The following is a 17,484-nucleotide window of genomic DNA, read 5'->3' as shown; positions in this document are numbered from 1 at the left end:
TGCGTTTGAGAAGTGGATTTGACTGGTTCAGTGCTCATTGATTAACAGAGAAACTAACTATAGATGGATAGATACATGGATATATACTTTATTCATCCCATATTTTACAATGATAAAAATAAAAAGAGTATTAGAAAATCTGATTACAATGTAGAACTAACAAAGCATATAAAAAAGCAATTAGCTGAACAGGCTGGAAAAGTAGTTGTCACTCTTGTAGTATAATCACCATTTATTATTCAAGACAAATGTTATGATCTTATTTATATTGATTTAAGATCAAGAACATTATTTACAAATTAAGGTAAACCTGAAAAAATATAAAACATGTTTTCACTAATGTGGGCTGCCGAGGTAAAAGAAGCCTCCCAGTTCAGCAACACAGTTTTATTTGTCTGCTACTGCTGATCCAAATTACGTAACATTTTTCAGCAGTAGCAGCAGTTTAGCAGTGATTACAGTGCGGCTACAGTTCTGAACACTTGCGAACAAAAAGTCATTTCATGACTAACGCCGGTGGTCTCCTCCTCTGCCAACAGCAAGCTGCCTTACGACGTGACTCCAGAGCAGGCGATGGCTCACGAGGAGGTGAGGACGAGACTGGAGGCCTCCATCAAGAACATGAAGACCATCACCGACAAATTCCTGTCCGCTATAATCGTCAACGTGGATAAGATCCCGTACGTTCCTCGCGTTGTCTGCATGGATAACATTTTTTCTTTAAAAACAGGAGTCAGCTGGAGTTTTTCCTTCCAGTCTAACCTCTCTGTGGGTTTTATCTGTCAGATACGGGATGAGGTTCATCTCCAAGGTGCTGAAGGACACGCTTCACGAGAAGTTCCCAGATTCTACAGAGGATGAGCTGCTCAAGGTTTGCATCTTTAATCTGTAGCTTAATCATTCTGTCTTCCTTTGTACTTAATATGTCAGTTCACATGAATCACAAAGAATACCATCTAACAGTCGGATCAGTCGTTCAGATTATTTAAATTTAATTCGGACATCTGCAAGAATGTGGAGACTTACACCACAAATTTATTACAATTGAGATGAATAGCTTAACGCTGGAGTGAAACTACAAACTTTTTGGATTGATTTAATCCTGTTTCACGCATCCCAACAATCTGACTTTACTATTTATTTTTATGTAGTTTTCATTGCCTTCCCCATTATCAAAGCTTGTAGTGTGAGAATTTCTGAGATTAGAGAGAAGAATATCTATTTAGTTTCTCCTCCTGTGCAAGCCGATTTTTAAAACTCCCGTAGTCTTACCTCAGCATAAAACATTACTTTTGGATTCAAATTGCAACGAGTCTTTAGAAAACCAGTGCATATACCACCGATTTTGAGTGCAGAGCTTGCATTGACATCACACGTCACCTCACAGCTTCTTCTTCCTTCTTCTGGTTCTGCCTTTCCTGCTGGTTACACATTTCTGTCCTGTTTTTGTCTTTCTTTCTGCTGCTGCTCTTCTTTTTCCACCTTTCGCCAACCAGCTGCAGCATCTCTTTCCGAATCACGGCCGTCCTCCTTCTCTCTGTCTGCTGACATTAAGGTGAGCCTCGCCTCTCTTCTGGCTCTCCTGTTGCTGCTCGAGCTGTTTTCTGACACTTTGAAGAGCTTTTCCTCATCTTGTGAAAGCACTTAACTCCTCATTTCACTCATGATTAATCTAAACGGTCCTAAGTGAAAGAAAAATGCTACAAATATGATGTGATTTAGGCCATTTTTACAGCAAATAGTTCCTAAAAATGGAAATGATCATAGATTAATGCCTGCTTCTTACACCGTAACATTAACACGTTTATATGGACGGGGAGTTTTTAAATGCTAATGTTTCTTCTGCTCATAGTTTTTACTCTAATAAAGGCTTATAAATGAATCATTAATATTTCAAGTCAGTAAGAATGATTTGATTTGGACTCTTCAGATCGTGGGGAACCTTTTGTATTACCGCTACATGAACCCGGCCATCGTGGCTCCCGACGCCTTCGACATTATCGAGGTGTCCGCCGGTGGTCAGCTGACCACCGAGCAGCGACGAAACCTGGGCTCCGTCGCCAAGATGCTGCAGCACGCCGCCTCCAACAAGATGTTCCTGGGAGACAACGCCCACCTCAACCCCATCAATGAATATCTCAGCAACTCCTACCAGAAGTTCAGGTGGGATGTGCTGATCAATACAAAGCAGGGATCTAAAAGTTTGTGGTTTAAGGCTCTTTTAACTTGATCCGTCCATTTTCCCTCACAGGCGCTTCTTCCTGTCAGCGTGTGACATTCACTCACTTGAAGATAAGTTCAACGTGGATCAGTACTCTGACCTGGTCACTGTCACCAAACCCGTCATCTACATCTCCATCGGAGAGATCATCAACACTCATACGGTGAGTTTAGCTGCTACAAATGCACTCCTGTCTGTCGGTAAATTGTGCATGCTCTGATATTTTTTAGAGGTTTTATCACCTCCAGTTTGAATAACGGTGCTTTGGTGTTCCTGTCCCGTTAGCTGCTGCTGGACCACCAGGATGCCATCGCTCCAGAGCACAATGACCCCATCCATGAGCTGCTGGAGGACCTGGGAGAAGTTCCCACCGTCGAGTCCCTCATCGGTGAGTGGAATTGTTGTCGGTGTAGCTCCAGTCAAGCTAACGGTGACCTCAACATCAGGTTTATAAGAGGAAACTTGGTCATCTTATACTTAACAAGCAAGTTTCAAAAACATGTCTTCTTTTGAAAAAAATTACACCATTTATCAGAGGCAGAAACTATTAAAAGACAAAGAATTTTCAGTTTTATTCCCAGTCTCATTCAAAAATGTGCGTCAAATAAAAGATCTAAAAAGTTCAACTTTTCAACTTTAGCTGTTCCTTTTTTCTTATTATTATTTATGGCATTAAAGTTGTGTCAAGCTCTACAGTAGACATTTCTGAGGCCTCTCTCCTTCTAGTCATGGTTGTTCTGTTTCCATAGAGGTGCAGGACTTTAAATTAAAGTGAAAAATGAGCCCACAGTGAGGAAAAATCTAACCAAAAAATACCCAAAAAGTGCTTTGGTTTTCGAGTTAATCTCACTTGTACTGAGAGGCCTGTTAGCACTTGTGTGTACACTAATGCAGGATAATTAACAGAGAGAAATATGTCATTTGTACCTCTAGGATTCATTTGACCTTCTTTCACTAATACAGGAATGTAGCTGGTCTTACAAAAGCAGAATGTGTTGGTATTCAGTCCTTATCCCCAGCTCAGGCCAGCACAGAGAAGCCTGTCGGACTGCATGCAGATTATAAAATCTAAACCTCTCGCAGGCGATGTAGAGAGTATCGATATGAAGACAAAACTCATTTATGTCCACCTCAATTAAATATATAAGCATTGCTAACAAACAATGCTATTTTCTCCTGCTTATCTTTCTCGTATGCTACAAAGAATCCAAAGTTTCTGAATTGTTCTGGACGTAAAGACGTATACGGGGATCTCATGAGCACATAACGTATCCAAAGGGGCTGACTGTTGTTGTTTTCTAATGCTTTGTGTGTGTTCATGTTTAGTAAAGCACCTTGTAACTCCAGTTTTTAAAGGTGCCGTAGAGATAAGGCGTGTTATTATTGTTTTATTCATTCGTCTGGCTGCTCTCCGTCATACTCAGGTGAGAATCCTCTTCCCGCTGACGACCCCAACAAAGAGCTGATGGGGAAGACGGAGGTTTCACTGACGCTCACCAACAAATTCGACGTCCCCGGTGAGGCCAACGTCGAGATGGACGCCAAGACCCTCCTGCTCAAGTGAGTTCGGACTGCTCGGGTTCAGGCTTAACAAACTGGAGTGAAACGGTTGTTTTTAGGACTGGAGTCAAATCAAATCAAACTTTATTTATGTAGCACTTTTCATACATAGAGCAACGCAAAGTGCTTTACAGCATTGAAAACATTGTCAAAGAAAGAAAAAAAGACAAGAAAACCCGTCCCTCCCACCCTCCATGTATACACAAACACACACACACACACACACACTCTCACCACATGGCATGGCACTGAGGCTCGTGGAAAACGCTACCAATTGGGGCCGTCCACACCGGAGCCGGCACCCAAACCCCCCCGACCCCGACAGACAAGGGGACCCCCACACCGAGATGGGGAGCCAAAGTCAACCAAAGAAGAACTCAGTCGACAGAAAGCATCAGAAAACAGTTGATTGATTGCTCTGTTGCATGCTGGCTGGCCTTATTAGCCGAAATGAATTCTACATCAACACAAAGAGCCAGTATTTGCAGCACATTGAATCATTTGAACCTGTTTATTTATACTGTAATGATAACAGCTGACTCAGGGCAGAGCAGCTGCTCATATTAAAAATTAAAATAGAACTGTGTCGACTGGTGATTCCAGCACGGGAACTGCTGAGGAATACAACACAAACAAGTTAGCTGCTGTTTGAGATGATTTTCCATGTTGTTTGTTTAACTGTGATACACAAGCTGCTGTTTGCAAAGTTTACACTCCACCAAAGTGCAGCCACTCTGACGGCTTCTTTGACGTGGTGTCAGTTAGTTTGGAGCTTTATCAGAGTAAATGTTCAGTAAATGTTAAATAGATTAGACCCAGCAGTCTTCATTTGGTTGGACCAGTTCAAAGTTGTGAAAACGTGGGGGCATTCGCAGGTAATCTGTTCCTCCTGCTGCCCAAAATAGTAAATTAATCCTGGAAGACGAGTGATGTAGAGCTTTTCTGCTCTCCACCAGAGATCGTCCAACCAATGAGAATATTGTTGGATGAGAACACATCGACCATCCAGTCAACCAGCAGCGCAATCGGTTTAACAAATGTCTTCTCTGTTTCTTTTCAGCACCAAGAGGCTCATCGTGGACGTGATCCGGTTCCAGCCTGGAGAGACTCTGACGGAGATCCTGGACTCAACAGCGAGTCAAGAGCAGGTCAGAAACGAAGCGCAGCGCCCTGCAGATGTTGTCATCCTAAAAACAGGCCGTGTTTATGCGCTGAACATCAATAATGTGAAGCAGTAATTACTGTAAACAGAAGCTGGACAGCGTTTAGCCACGCTGCACTGCATGTTTAACAGGAGTGGAAAACTACTGGAGAGCATCCTGACATGAAACAGAAAACACCTTATAACTAATGATATCAGAGAATATTATTGCTTTGAGTTGCACTACACTCATGAATATTTGCAGTAAATTAATCAAATTAACACCAAATTAATTAGGAAAATATAGGAGCTGCAGCACTGCGTCAAGAAAAACACAATCAAAGGTAGAAAATAACGACTGTCCTGCTTCTTATTAATGGAAATTCTCGTATTGGTTGGATGTGTGAAAGGAATTCAAGGCTATTCCATTTTAAATATTAAAATTCTTAATTAATTCATGGTTAAAACACTGTTTTTTGACCTTGAGAGTCTCATCAGGGTACAGGCACAAAACTACATTATAAGAAAAAGTATTTATACGCAGAAGTCAAGGAATTTTGACAAAACTTTCCTTTTTTATGGTGACGTTGGGAAAAGGTGTTTTGTTTGTCTTGTGCTAAAGATTTTGCAAACAAAACTGTAGATGTTTTAGACTTAACATGAGCTGTTCCTGTACAATCGTTGCTGATCTGAGACGTGAATCTGTGGCCTTTCCAGGAAGAAGAGTACCAGCGAGCCATGCAGAGGAGAGCCATCCGAGACGCCAAGACTCCAGAGAAGATGAAGCAGGTCAAACCGGTGGTGGACGACAGCTTGACCCTGCAGGGCAAGAAGGACAAGATCAAGAGCAACCTGCAGCGGCTGGCAGAGCTGGGGAAGGTTCACCCCGAGAACCGCTACCAGGACCTCATCAACGACATCTCCAAGGTGAGTAAAAAAAAGCAAACTGACAAATAAAAGAAAGAACCTCCGTGTCGTTTTGTCTAAATGCGTCTTTGTGTTCGTTACAGGACATCAGAAATCAGAGGCGGTATCGGCAGCGCAGGAAAGCCGAGCTGGTGAAGCTGCAGCAGACCAACACAGCCCTGAACTCAAAGACCAAATTCTACAACGTGCAGATTGATTCTTACAATCAGTACATCAAGACGTGCATGGACAACCTGGCCAGCAAGGGCAAGTGAGTGACCCCGACTCTGGAAACAGACCACATTTCTCATTTGTAGCTCACTGCTGGGAGTCTTTGTGTCATCACAGAGCTGTGTGGCGTAGTGCTGCTAATTTCAGATTTTTATAAGATTTGATTCATCTTTTGGCTGTTTACATGCACTTTTGCACACTAAACAACCTGCATATGTTGTTAAACCACAGACAGAACCTGTGAGCAAAATTAAAATGCCATCTTTATGCTGCCAAGTCAAAACAGAAATCACATTTTAAACTCTCTTTCTTTTATTTTGAGAGGAAACGTTTCATTAGATATTAAACCACCTTTCAGAAACAACCCCACATAGAGAACAAATGTGCTCCGATCATATCACATCATTTGTCACTTCCTATTGCGGTTGTTTCCAACACATGATGGAATTGTGCCCAACTCTGAAATGCGAGGAAGTGGCTCACATTGGTTCTCAGGCTGGTTTTGATTTTGGACCTCTAATGAGGGACTCTTGAGTTTCTGCTGTTAAAAACAGCTGCTGCCTGTTTGGACTGAAAAACATCCTGAGGAGTCAGGATCTGAATCACCAGATTGGATTTCTGCTTTTTTTTTTCTACATGAGGTGTTTTTTAGTCAGAAGTTAAAAGACGGTTTCGCTTCAAGCTGATGATGTATTTCTCAAAAAGCTTCTGTACATAACGTTGAATCAACATAAAAAGCTGGTATTTGCAGCATATTGAATCATTTAAACTTATTTTATACTGAAATGATGTCAGATTTAGAGCCGACCAGCTGCATACATTTATGTGACTTGTAATAATAAAACTAAACCAGGCAGTGATTCCAGCACAAGAGCTACTGAGGAATATGTACTGTTCATAAACAACAAACTGTTGAAGTTTGTTAATTTAACTAGTTTGTAATTCTTCTTTGAATCCGTCCACCGTGTTTAGTGTTTCTTCTGGCAAATTCGTTCTTCTGTAAATGTTCCAATCTGTACCGTTAGCAGCAGTAACGCCGTCGTCAAGATGTGCAGCAGAACCAAGGAGGACTAAAAACAGGAGAAAAAGAAACACTACTGTGACCTTAGATTATAAAACCAAACATTTTTCAGGGTGATAAGTGACTTTATTCCATCGCACTGTCCAGCATGTCTCTCTAAGAAGAACAAAAATTTATTTATAACATGAACTCAGAACTCTTCCTTTTGGTTTGTTTCTAAAAAGCTCTGTAAGTTTAAAAATTGCAGAAATCTTCTCGACCACATCAGAAAACTCAGACGAAACAGCTTCCTGGAGGTTTAACGGCTCAGTGAAGCTGGAGACTGGTTTACTGTCCGTAGGTTGAGGAAGCAGCTTCTTTAGGATTGAGAATAAGATCAATATGTTTACACCTAGTGACACAAATCAGTGTTTATCCTGTCAACCAACAGATAAGACATGTGAACAGATGATCATTCAGGAGCGTTCAGCTGGTTTTACAGTGTCAAGTTAAAAAGGCATCAGGCGTCAGGGGGAATGTGTCTCTGCTGATTGGTTCAGGAAAATCGACTCCTCTTCCCCTCGGAAATCAGTGGAGACGATATCAGACGGAGGATGGAAACGTGGCGTAACGAGGTGACGATTCTGTCTGATAGCAGTAGCGACGAATGCAGAATCATTCCTAAGAATCTGCCTTCTGTCCTCTGAGGTTTACTCTCCAAACAGGATGATGAGTAAGAATGAATCTCCTCCATGCTGGACGCCACAAAGAAGTATTTCAAAGAATAACACGAAGGGACGACTCATCCCGCCAGTGTGCAGAATTTAGCAGCATCTCGCCCTGAAATTGCAGGTTGCAATGAACCGAATCCTCCTCGCTTGCTGCTGCCTTTTAAAGCCTGCTGGAGAACCTCTGGTGGCTCCTAAACACACCAGAGACCCTCCAGAGCCTGTCTGGTTCGTCTGCTCTGGCAACTGGACCCTCTGTAGATATAAAAAGGTTCATTCTAAGTCAACAAAAATGCAACAACTCCTACTTTCATGTGGTTACACACTAATAAAGACAGATGCTGATGTTCCATTCACAGGTTTTCTGTTAAATCCTGCTGACTCGGGGCTCCGCTTTGTGTCCTGTTGTTCACTTTTCCGTCTCTGTGTGTCCTCTCAGGTTGTCAAAGAAACCGGGCGACAACAAGGCCAAGAAGAGTAAACAGGTTTCACAGAAATACACGGCGTCTCGCCTCCAAGAAAAGGGCGTCCTGATCTCAATAGAGGATCTGCCGCCCAACCAGTGAGTCGATCTGCTGACCCAGCGTTTACAGTTCATACAGTCGTCCTCAGACATACCCTCACCAGCAAGCTTCTTTAAAATCTGATTTTCTTATTGTATTTAATTATATGTGGCTGTTGTTTTATAAAACAGCGACTTGACTTCACTCTTTTCCTCATGGCAGGTTCAAGAATGCTATTTTTGAGATTTCTCCATCAGAGACCGTCGGCGTGTTTGAAGTGAAGGCCAAGTTCATGGGCGTGCACTTGGAGACATTACAGCTAGAATATCAGGTACTGCTTCTTTAAATTCATTGTCCTCGCAGCAGTGAAGTGACTCTGCTGAGTTTCTGGTTTGACCTTCGTGTTCTCTGCGCCTCAGGATCTCCTCCAGCTGCAGTACGAAGGCGTGGCGGTGATGAAGCTCTTCGACCGGGCCACCATCAACGTCAACCTGCTCATTTTTCTGCTCAACAAGAAGTTCTACGGGAATTGGGGGAAAATAAGAAAGAAAGAAAAGGGCTACAGACACTGAATTTAAACCACAAAACCCGCTTTGAGGGTTGCTTAAAAAGCCCAGAACCATCCTGTCTTTCCTGCACTTCTCCGACGTGCCTATGCAAGTTTACGTGCATTATTTTTTATCACCTGGATCACTATATGTGCTTTATTCTTAACGGAACGCTCCGTCGTGCGAGTTCCTCTTACTGTCTGTACCTGCAGCTAGTCTCTAAGAGGTTGTTGTTTTTTTTTTGCTTTAAATATTATGAATTTCCTGTGCATGGGCTTTGATTAATTATATAAAAGAAAAATGTATGTTTTATGTAAAGAGATTGAGTTTTACGTCTTTCTTAGCCGTTCGTTTGTCTGCTGCCCGTCATCTGTGTCGAGCTGCTTTTCAGGCAGAAAATGAAACAAGGTTTTGTGAGTCCAGGCTGCTTCTTGGACTCCTGCGTGGTCCGAAGCATTTTTCTGTTGCTTCTTGAGACAATTTGGAAAAAAAAAAATCTGAAAGAATTTTGGAGAGAAAAAAAAAAAAGATGCACTCCCTCTGCTCCTCCATGATATATTTTATTTTGAAAATGTACCTGATTTTGAATATGATCCTCCTGCCTCTCTCTTGATTTCAACTCGTCTTGAACACACACAAACACACACGTTAGCATTTTATGATTATCGGTGAAGCAAAGTGGCGTCAGAATGCTGCGCTCATATTGAGCTGCTGAACTCAAAAAGAATTGAATTTGTTGCACGACAGACACTTAAATCTGGTCTGTGCTGGACCGGACGGAGGCGACCTGCAGCAGGATGGGTGGTTTCCTGGAGATGACCTTTCTCGTATCTCTCCTCACCTTGTGAAACAGGTTTATTGTGACATTAAGAAATCAGCTGAGCAAAAAGCGTGTAAGCCAGATGGACGGTGAATACAGAGATGTTTTTCTAATGGAAGTTTCCCTTATTTATATTTTATATGTTGTCAGTCTGCGTTTTACTGTCGTTTCTAACAACCTGAGACAAACCACCTGAGAGCCGGAGGATGTGCAGTATTACAGGAGCTCCAGCGGGTGTCGCTCTACTCCGCTGCATCACAGTGAGCTCAAGAAGCCTGACGTTTATCATCCACACAAATTTTACTGAATTTGGTTTTGTGTCTCATGTGGAGCTGATCACATCGGACCTGGAGGAGACTTTGCTTTCTTTATTATTTGCTCTGATTCACAGTCAATGAAATGTACTTTACCTGTTTTAGAATAAAGCTCTATCAACGTAGTGCGCTTTTTCTTTTTTTTTTTACTAATTTTATGTTTGTGCAGGCAGCAGGAGATTTTATTCTAGACTTTATACCCCACTGCAGAAAAATCCTTTACTTTGAAAAACTGTGGTCAGTCTATGAGATGAGGTGAAATTAAAACGCTGCCTGTGTGTTACAAATAATAGTCAAATATGTAGTTTTGCGTGATACAAGGGGCCTTTCTGCTGCAGAACAAATACTTCAAAATGAATCTTGCTGACAGTACTTTTACGTGTAGTTGAAGTACTGCTACTTAACGTAAAATGTAGAGTTCATTTTCAAAAACAGATAACTTCATGTTTGTAGATTTTCAGAAAACTTTTTTTCTTGAGATAACATCAAGCTGAAGCTGAGTGGATCTGACTCAGTAGAAATGACAAAAATAGAGAAAACTTAAGTTTGATTGATGTTGTCTCAGGTAGACGATGGAAATGTGGGTTTTCTGAAGGTTTGTGAAGATGGAGTTATCTGTTTTTGCAAATGAACTCTTCACATACGTCTCGTACTACGATGTGCAGCTGAAGAATTTATCTGTTGTGGTTCAATGAGGTCGACTCAGAAATAAAGCTGAGGTCTGCAGCTGCTACAGCAGTAAAATTAAGTCGTTATTTATTATGAAGTGCTTTAAAATAGAGAGTTAACATCCATCCATCATCTATCCACCACTTTATCCTCACTGGGGTCGCAGGAGGCTGGAGTCTATCCCAGCTGACTCAGGGTGAAGGCAGGTTCACCTGGACAGGTCACCAGTCTATCACAGGGCTACACTTAGAGACAGACAACCAAGCACACTCACATTCACACCTACGGACAATTTAGAATCACCAATTAACCTCAGCATGTTTTTTGACTGTGGGAGGAAGCTGGAGAACCCGGAGAGAACCCACGCTGCACGGGGAGAACATGGGAACTCCATGCAGAAAGATCCTGGGTGTCCTCACGAACCAGCGACCTTCTTGCTGTGAGGCGACGGTGCTAACCACTGCTCCACCTTGCAGCCCAGAATTATCATTAATGTTACAAATTTATCCAATAAGTTTAAATGTTAAGGTTTGGACCCAACCAATATATATATATTTTTTTACATAATTCTATGAAAATTCTATGAATAGTTGTGGACATTTAAAAATAAAACAATTATTATAAATTAATTTTAAAACAATTATTTGCATTTTTTTAAAATAAAAAACAATATACATTAAATTGTTTAATTAAAATTTCTAAACAATGTCTTAATGTGTTTTGTCACAAGTTTTTGACATTTCCAGTCAGAAATAAATAATTGTGCATTCACTTCAAATTAAAATTTGAATTAACCACATTACATCATTTGTTGATTTAAATTTAACATGCACATTTATAGTAAGTTTTCAGAAACGTTTCAGTTAAAAATAAATGCATTTCCTTGTACATAATTAACTGTGTTTGTTTCCTGGTGATATCTGTTCATGTGAAACACAAACTGGAGACCTGAAGAAGTGTCTTGAATAAGTGCCGACTAAATGTTGTCAAGATTTAAACAACAATCGCGAACTTGACCAGAGATTAGTTGATGAAGAGCCAGTATCAGCTTTTATATGAACTTTATTGTGAATCAAATGTCACTTTCATCATCTCCAATACAAAACAGGCCCTCTGTTAAAATCATAAGTTTCTGCTGTACAGCTGTCAGACATCATGAACGTCAGTCTGTCTGGATTCCTCAGTAACAACTGATGATTATTTAGTCATCGATTCATGTTCTGATCACTGTTTTGATCATCAGTCACGTGTTTTCAGAGCCCGAGAAGTAGAGCTGTCGATATTTTCTCGATTTATCGATTAGTTTGGTCAAAAAATGGAGAAAAATGTCAATCAAAGCCAAACATGATGATATGTTCTCACTGGGGAGACGGTTTTAAAGAGTTAAGAGTTTATGAATAATGACTTTTTCATTGCACGTGCACATTTAAAGATTCCACAAACAAACGGCTCATAAAAAGATAGAGAACTCCTCTTGTGTTTCATTGATCTGCAGAAGAATAAATATTTGAAAGCATTCCTGAGAGCTTCACTGTTTTCTGTTATATTTTGAATTCTCATGTGGTGCTTGAAATCTGTGCTTTTCTTTGGATAAATAAAGACTTTCCCAACATAAATTGATGTGGAAAAGGAACACATTGGTGCCCAAAAATCACCAAAATGCAGCAAACTAGGTGTTGGATTGGTTTGGGTGTGAATAACACCTCATTTCCTATTTTAAACATAGTTTTTTAGACAACTTGTAATGAAAACGATGCATTTTCATATTGTAACTGGGGAAATTTCATGATATTCATTGATTAAAAATGTCTTCACCTGCAGTGTCTTCCTTTAAGTAGAGCTTCTGAGTTAATGTACTCAGTTGTCTTCCACCATGAATGATCATATTGATCAGTCATTCATCAAGTCACCACAGGAAACCACAGGAGGTTTATTCTACCAGCGACCATCAAACCGTTAAACTCCTCCAGCAGCAGACACTTCAAGCTGAATAAAATATAACTTTATAATATGTATAATATGTATTTTCCATGCACAGTATTTAATTCTTATTCAATATTTCAATTTCATGTGTAATAATTGATCTATTTTAAGGTCAAGTATTTATTTTCAGATCAGGAATTTTATCTTTAGTTCCAACATTTAAATTTCATGCGAAGTATTTTTTTTGGATCAAGATTTTCAATGTTGAATTCTCATCTACAATATTTAAAATAAATGTGTAATAATTCATTTTCAGGTCAGTTATTTAATTTTAGATTCATAATTTCAATTGTATGTGTAAAAACAGGAGCCATATTTCATTTTCAGTTGCACAATGTCATCTTCATGTGCAATATTACTACTTCAGAATCACTGTCAGTAAAACTTCATAGATTTTTAATTCTTCTCTTTTTTTAATTACAGTAATGTATCGTATCACTTTTCTATCTGACACTCATGTTATTTATATTACGAGCAACATGTGTCACAAGAAGGAAGGAAGAAGAATAAATGGAGTTTTTTGGGTCTAATTTGACTGTAATCCCACAGACAGAGGTGGGAAACTGCTTTAAGTGCAATTTTAAGTGAAATATTTTTTTTAGATCAAGTGTTTCATTTTTAAGTAGTAATTAATTCTTATATTATTTTTAATTAAATGTGTAATTATTAATTCCCGGGTCTGCAATATCTACATTTAATGTGCACACTCATAATAATTACATTGATATTCATGTGAAATATTTTGATTTCATGTGCAACATTAATTTACTGTCTTTTGTGAGCAATATGTGTCACCATCAGGAAGGAGGAAGGATAAATAAAGTTTGATTGGGTCTTGCTCTACTTTAATCCCGCAGACTGAGGCGGGACACTGCGCTGCGTTTGTCGCCGCCTTGTGGCCGCGGCAGGAAGCGGCAGAGTTTAACGAGGTAATGTTTTTCTCGCAGCACTGAGGAGGATAACGAGCCTGCGGACCTGAGTTGCCGTTCAGAGTCTGTCAACCGACCGAGAGTCAACCGAGAACATCAGCAGCGGTTTCTCTGAACGTTTCTGGTCCAGCAGCGACGGAAGAGACGAGCTTTTTTTTTTCTTCTTTTTTTTTTCTCTTCTCTTTTTCTCCGTCGGCGCTGTTTGTTTATCTTCCCGGAGCCGTCGGGCTGGAGTTTGTCTCAGATCTCCGTGGATTAACGCAAGACTCCGCAGCGCCGTGACACCAACTTCACTGTGGATTCTGCTCCTCCGGCATCACTCGTGAATATTTTGGGGGAGCTGCTTGTTTTTTTTTTCTTTAACTCAAGTCGGATTTCAGTGAAGTCCGTGCGACAGCGGCGGACACTTGTTGAAATTTTTACCGAGCGAACCTCTGCCTGGCGAGCCGCGCTAGTAGCGACGTTTAGCTAACGAGGCTAACAACTTTCTCTGAACAGCAGCTTCAAATATTTCTCCACAAATAGGCTTCAGTTCACGTCGGTTGGATGTTAACTGATAAATGTAACGGCGCGGATAAAGTGTCAAACTTGCTGTTATGGCGCTGACAGCGGCTTAGCTAACTCGGCTAGCAGCTCTCCGTTCACCTCCAGCGTTATGTTAGCAATGACGGCTAACGTTATGTCAACGTTGGATTCAAACAAGTGGTTCGCTCGAAATATGAAGTTATTTTCTACTATTAGCTTCTCGTAATCGCCATTTCTCAACTTTAAAGTTATTAAACTCAGCTTGCAGGCACATATAATCCACAAAGCCTTCATTCGGTCCGCTTTCTGTTCATAAGAACTTTTATTAACGGCAGCTTTAACGTTAGCTTAGCCGCGCTAGCTCGGAGCTCGGCTTGCAGCAGCAGCAGTGACACTGCAGCAGCAGCAGCAGCAGCAGGCAGCGGACTGTCAATTAACTCCGGTTAACCAGTAATGTGCGATGTGGTTTTCAAAACTCTCATGGGTTTGCTGCAACGTCCACTGAGAGAGGAATAGACTCCCGGCGCCGTCTTCCCACTTTTTCCCGAGTAGCTGAAGTTGTCAAACTGCGGCCCGCACCATGTCCGGCTCCCCGGGCACAGGTGGCTCAAACCCCAGGAAGTTCAGCGAGAAGATCGCGCTGCACAACCAGAAGCAAGCAGAGGAGACGCGGGCCTTTGAACAGCTCATGACAGACCTCACCGTTTCCAGGGTAAATATTATTTTGTTGTGTTATTTACTGGTGATCTGCTGCAGGATTGCAACGAGAGTGTGTGTTTGACAGGCTCAGCTGCAGCGGGCTGTCAGTGGGCTGACAGACAGAGCAGAGCTGCTGCTGCTGCTGCTGCTGGCTGAGATTTGTGGTATTCAACCAGTACTTCTTGTTTCTCCTCATGCATTCATTCAGCGGTGTTATATCATACCTGCTGCACAGTTAGAGTTAAAATGTGTGATATTTACCACCACACAGTGAGGAGACACTGACAAAGCAAAGACATACAGGCTGTTTTAGGTGCGCTGATTTACATAAATATTGCAAAGGTTCTAACAGGAATTGGGGAAAATCTCTTCTTATTGGGTTGAACTATTAATGGAAATATGGTGCAACAGTTAAAACACAGAAGCTGCAATGTTTTGATGAAGGTAAAATGTGTTATTCACAGCATAGCAACACAAATAAAGCTTTGTGTTTCTGCAGAGATGCTCTGACCAGCAAATCATATCCAAACATACGGGAACTTATTTGCTTATTTGGTGCAGACTGCAGTATTGACAACAGATAATAATGATAAGTTTGGTTTGACAGGGAAAGATATGCAAAAATTACCCCTCCAGCTAAAATTCTGTCTGTATCTTTTTTCTTTTTTTTTCTTTCACCTTTATTTAACCAGGTGAGTCCCACTGAGATACTTTTTTTTTTTTTTTTAACAAGGGAGCCCTGGCCAAGAGGGCAGCAACAAGGGTTACAACACAAAAAATATAATGCATAATATATAAACACAACAAGGCATAAATACATGAAATACATACAGCAGCACATGACAGCGCATTTAAAGGAGCTCCAGACGTCAGTAACAAACATTTAAAATCTTCCAAGGAAACAAGGTCAGGCAATTTGAGCGTTTTCTGGAGCAGACAATCTGCCAAAAATAATCCCAGTATTTTTTTTTGCATATTGTTGAGCCCTTCGTTCCACCTTCGTGTTCTTTTGTATTTATGAATTTTATGCAGGTTCAAAGCATCAGTGCATTTTGCATCCTGTACAGAAGTGTGTAGAGGGAACAGAGAGTGTTAGCAGCTCTAGAGAATGGAGTATCTGTCACTCAAACTCATATTTGAACAGAGGAGATGAACAGGTACACAATTTCAAATCAAATTCACAGTTTATATCAATGCAAAGAGCAAATCAGAAAGGTTGAACTTTAAAGCCTATGTTATGCGGTACCTCATGGACAATATTAATATGACTATTCAAGGAGATCAGTAATCAGTATTTGGAATTGATATACATTTGGAGTAAAAGAAAGTCTTAGAATAGCACAAACTCCAACACAAAACTTTTCTGGAACGTGTTTGTTTGTTTAGGTTTGCACATATGTCATGAAAAGAGAACAACATTGATCCTTCGATGACAACTGGCTATAATTCTCAACTACAGATTGAGAGAGGCAGCTGCATCAGAGCCAAAGTTTCTAAAGTAACTTACTTGAAATTGGTTAAATCCATAAAAACAATAATGCCACGCGTAATCAGATAATCGGAAAATGTCAGATCTAATAAATGGACCAGATCTGTCTGTCTGTATTTCGCAGCATGCGTGACCCCGGATGGGAACTGACGCAGCAAATGCGTCTTTACATTAAGAAATGGAGTTGCAAATCGAATCACTATATCTTAAGTGTTTTCCACAAATCATTTAGCCCTGCCACATACCAGTATCATTATGACACCGTATCCTATGAATAGCTGAGCTTTGTAGCGCTATAAAGATTATTCTGTAAGGAAACGTGTTTGTTTGACTGCAGTGGACACCATCACTTTGGTTTCATTAGAAAAGAAATGCAAAAATTACCATTCAGACTAAAATTATGGCTCATTTTTGCATATTATTCCGCCCTACTTTGGACAGTACTAAGTTTCAGCCGGACCATTCCCCACAAGTTAAACCCTGATTTGCATCCAAAGTAAGAATCTGCACACAAACAAGAGAGTGGAATCAGAAGGAGATGCTTCATAACGAGGACAAATCAGTCACTCGTGTTTCTTTTCAGACAATCCTTCTGTCCATTTGCATCGTAGCTGTCCCTCTGTAGACGTCTGTCTGAATACTGAACACAGTGATTCACAACAGTCAACAACTCTGTGTCGTATTTATGTACCTCAACCACAGCAAAACATAATTGATGTTTTTTCTTTATCATAATGTCTCTTCGCTTTAAGAACAAAGCACATGAGGTTTCACAGCAGCATGTAATGATAAAACACCTCAGTGCTTTCAAATAATAATTCTTGCTGTCATTATATATTCATTTGGAAATATATTTTGGATTATTAGACTTCAAATTAAGGATCCAAGGTATTGGGAAAGGACATATTTTCTTCACCTAATTGAAACTACTTCAACTTAAATGTAAAACATGCCATATGTATTTTACAATCTTCAACGAAACTGCAAACTTTGAGCCTGATATGTGTTCTCTACCTGTCAGTTGATGGCGATATGTCATTTTAAAGCCTTTACCGGTCGATCAAGATGCCAATATTTTTGTGCATCCTTACTTCCAATGTCTGGAAACTGTCCAAGAGTTACATCTTCAGTCCTTCCAGACTCACAGATGTTCTGTTTTATGATATCAAACACAGAGAAGCACCAGATGGTTTCATTAAAGAAGGCGTAACAAGAAGA

General features: G+C 40.4%; 2 protein-coding genes across 5 annotated transcripts in view; both read left to right on the top strand.

Annotated features, from left to right (window-relative positions):
* The window catches only part of iqgap1 (IQ motif containing GTPase activating protein 1), a 65,698-nt gene extending 56,375 nt beyond the window's left edge, over positions 1 to 9,323 (top strand). The window contains exons 26-37 of the mRNA XM_008296024.1: positions 540 to 680; positions 787 to 871; positions 1,931 to 2,163; positions 2,252 to 2,384; positions 2,507 to 2,609; positions 3,646 to 3,781; positions 4,842 to 4,929; positions 5,640 to 5,849; positions 5,933 to 6,099; positions 8,227 to 8,349; positions 8,513 to 8,621; positions 8,710 to 9,323. Of these exons, the coding sequence (XP_008294246.1) occupies positions 540 to 680; positions 787 to 871; positions 1,931 to 2,163; positions 2,252 to 2,384; positions 2,507 to 2,609; positions 3,646 to 3,781; positions 4,842 to 4,929; positions 5,640 to 5,849; positions 5,933 to 6,099; positions 8,227 to 8,349; positions 8,513 to 8,621; positions 8,710 to 8,862 (1,681 nt within the window). The 3' untranslated portion in view covers positions 8,863 to 9,323. The remainder of the gene's footprint in view (positions 1 to 539; positions 681 to 786; positions 872 to 1,930; positions 2,164 to 2,251; positions 2,385 to 2,506; positions 2,610 to 3,645; positions 3,782 to 4,841; positions 4,930 to 5,639; positions 5,850 to 5,932; positions 6,100 to 8,226; positions 8,350 to 8,512; positions 8,622 to 8,709) is intronic.
* A 4,267-nt stretch (positions 9,324 to 13,590) lies between these two features.
* The window catches only part of crtc3 (CREB regulated transcription coactivator 3), a 49,134-nt gene continuing 45,240 nt past the window's right edge, over positions 13,591 to 17,484 (top strand). For all 4 annotated transcript variants that reach the window (XM_008296022.1, XM_008296021.1, XM_008296020.1 and 1 more), the window contains exon 1: positions 13,591 to 14,790. In XM_008296022.1, coding sequence (XP_008294244.1) covers positions 14,659 to 14,790 — 132 coding nt within the window. In that variant the 5' untranslated portion in view covers positions 13,591 to 14,658. The remainder of the gene's footprint in view (positions 14,791 to 17,484) is intronic.

Source organism: Stegastes partitus, unplaced genomic scaffold (assembly GCF_000690725.1).
Source record: "Stegastes partitus isolate 25-593 unplaced genomic scaffold, Stegastes_partitus-1.0.2 Scaffold1095, whole genome shotgun sequence".
In the NCBI taxonomy this organism is placed as follows: domain Eukaryota; kingdom Metazoa; phylum Chordata; class Actinopteri; family Pomacentridae; genus Stegastes; species Stegastes partitus.
This window is presented reverse-complemented; position numbering and strand designations above follow the sequence as displayed.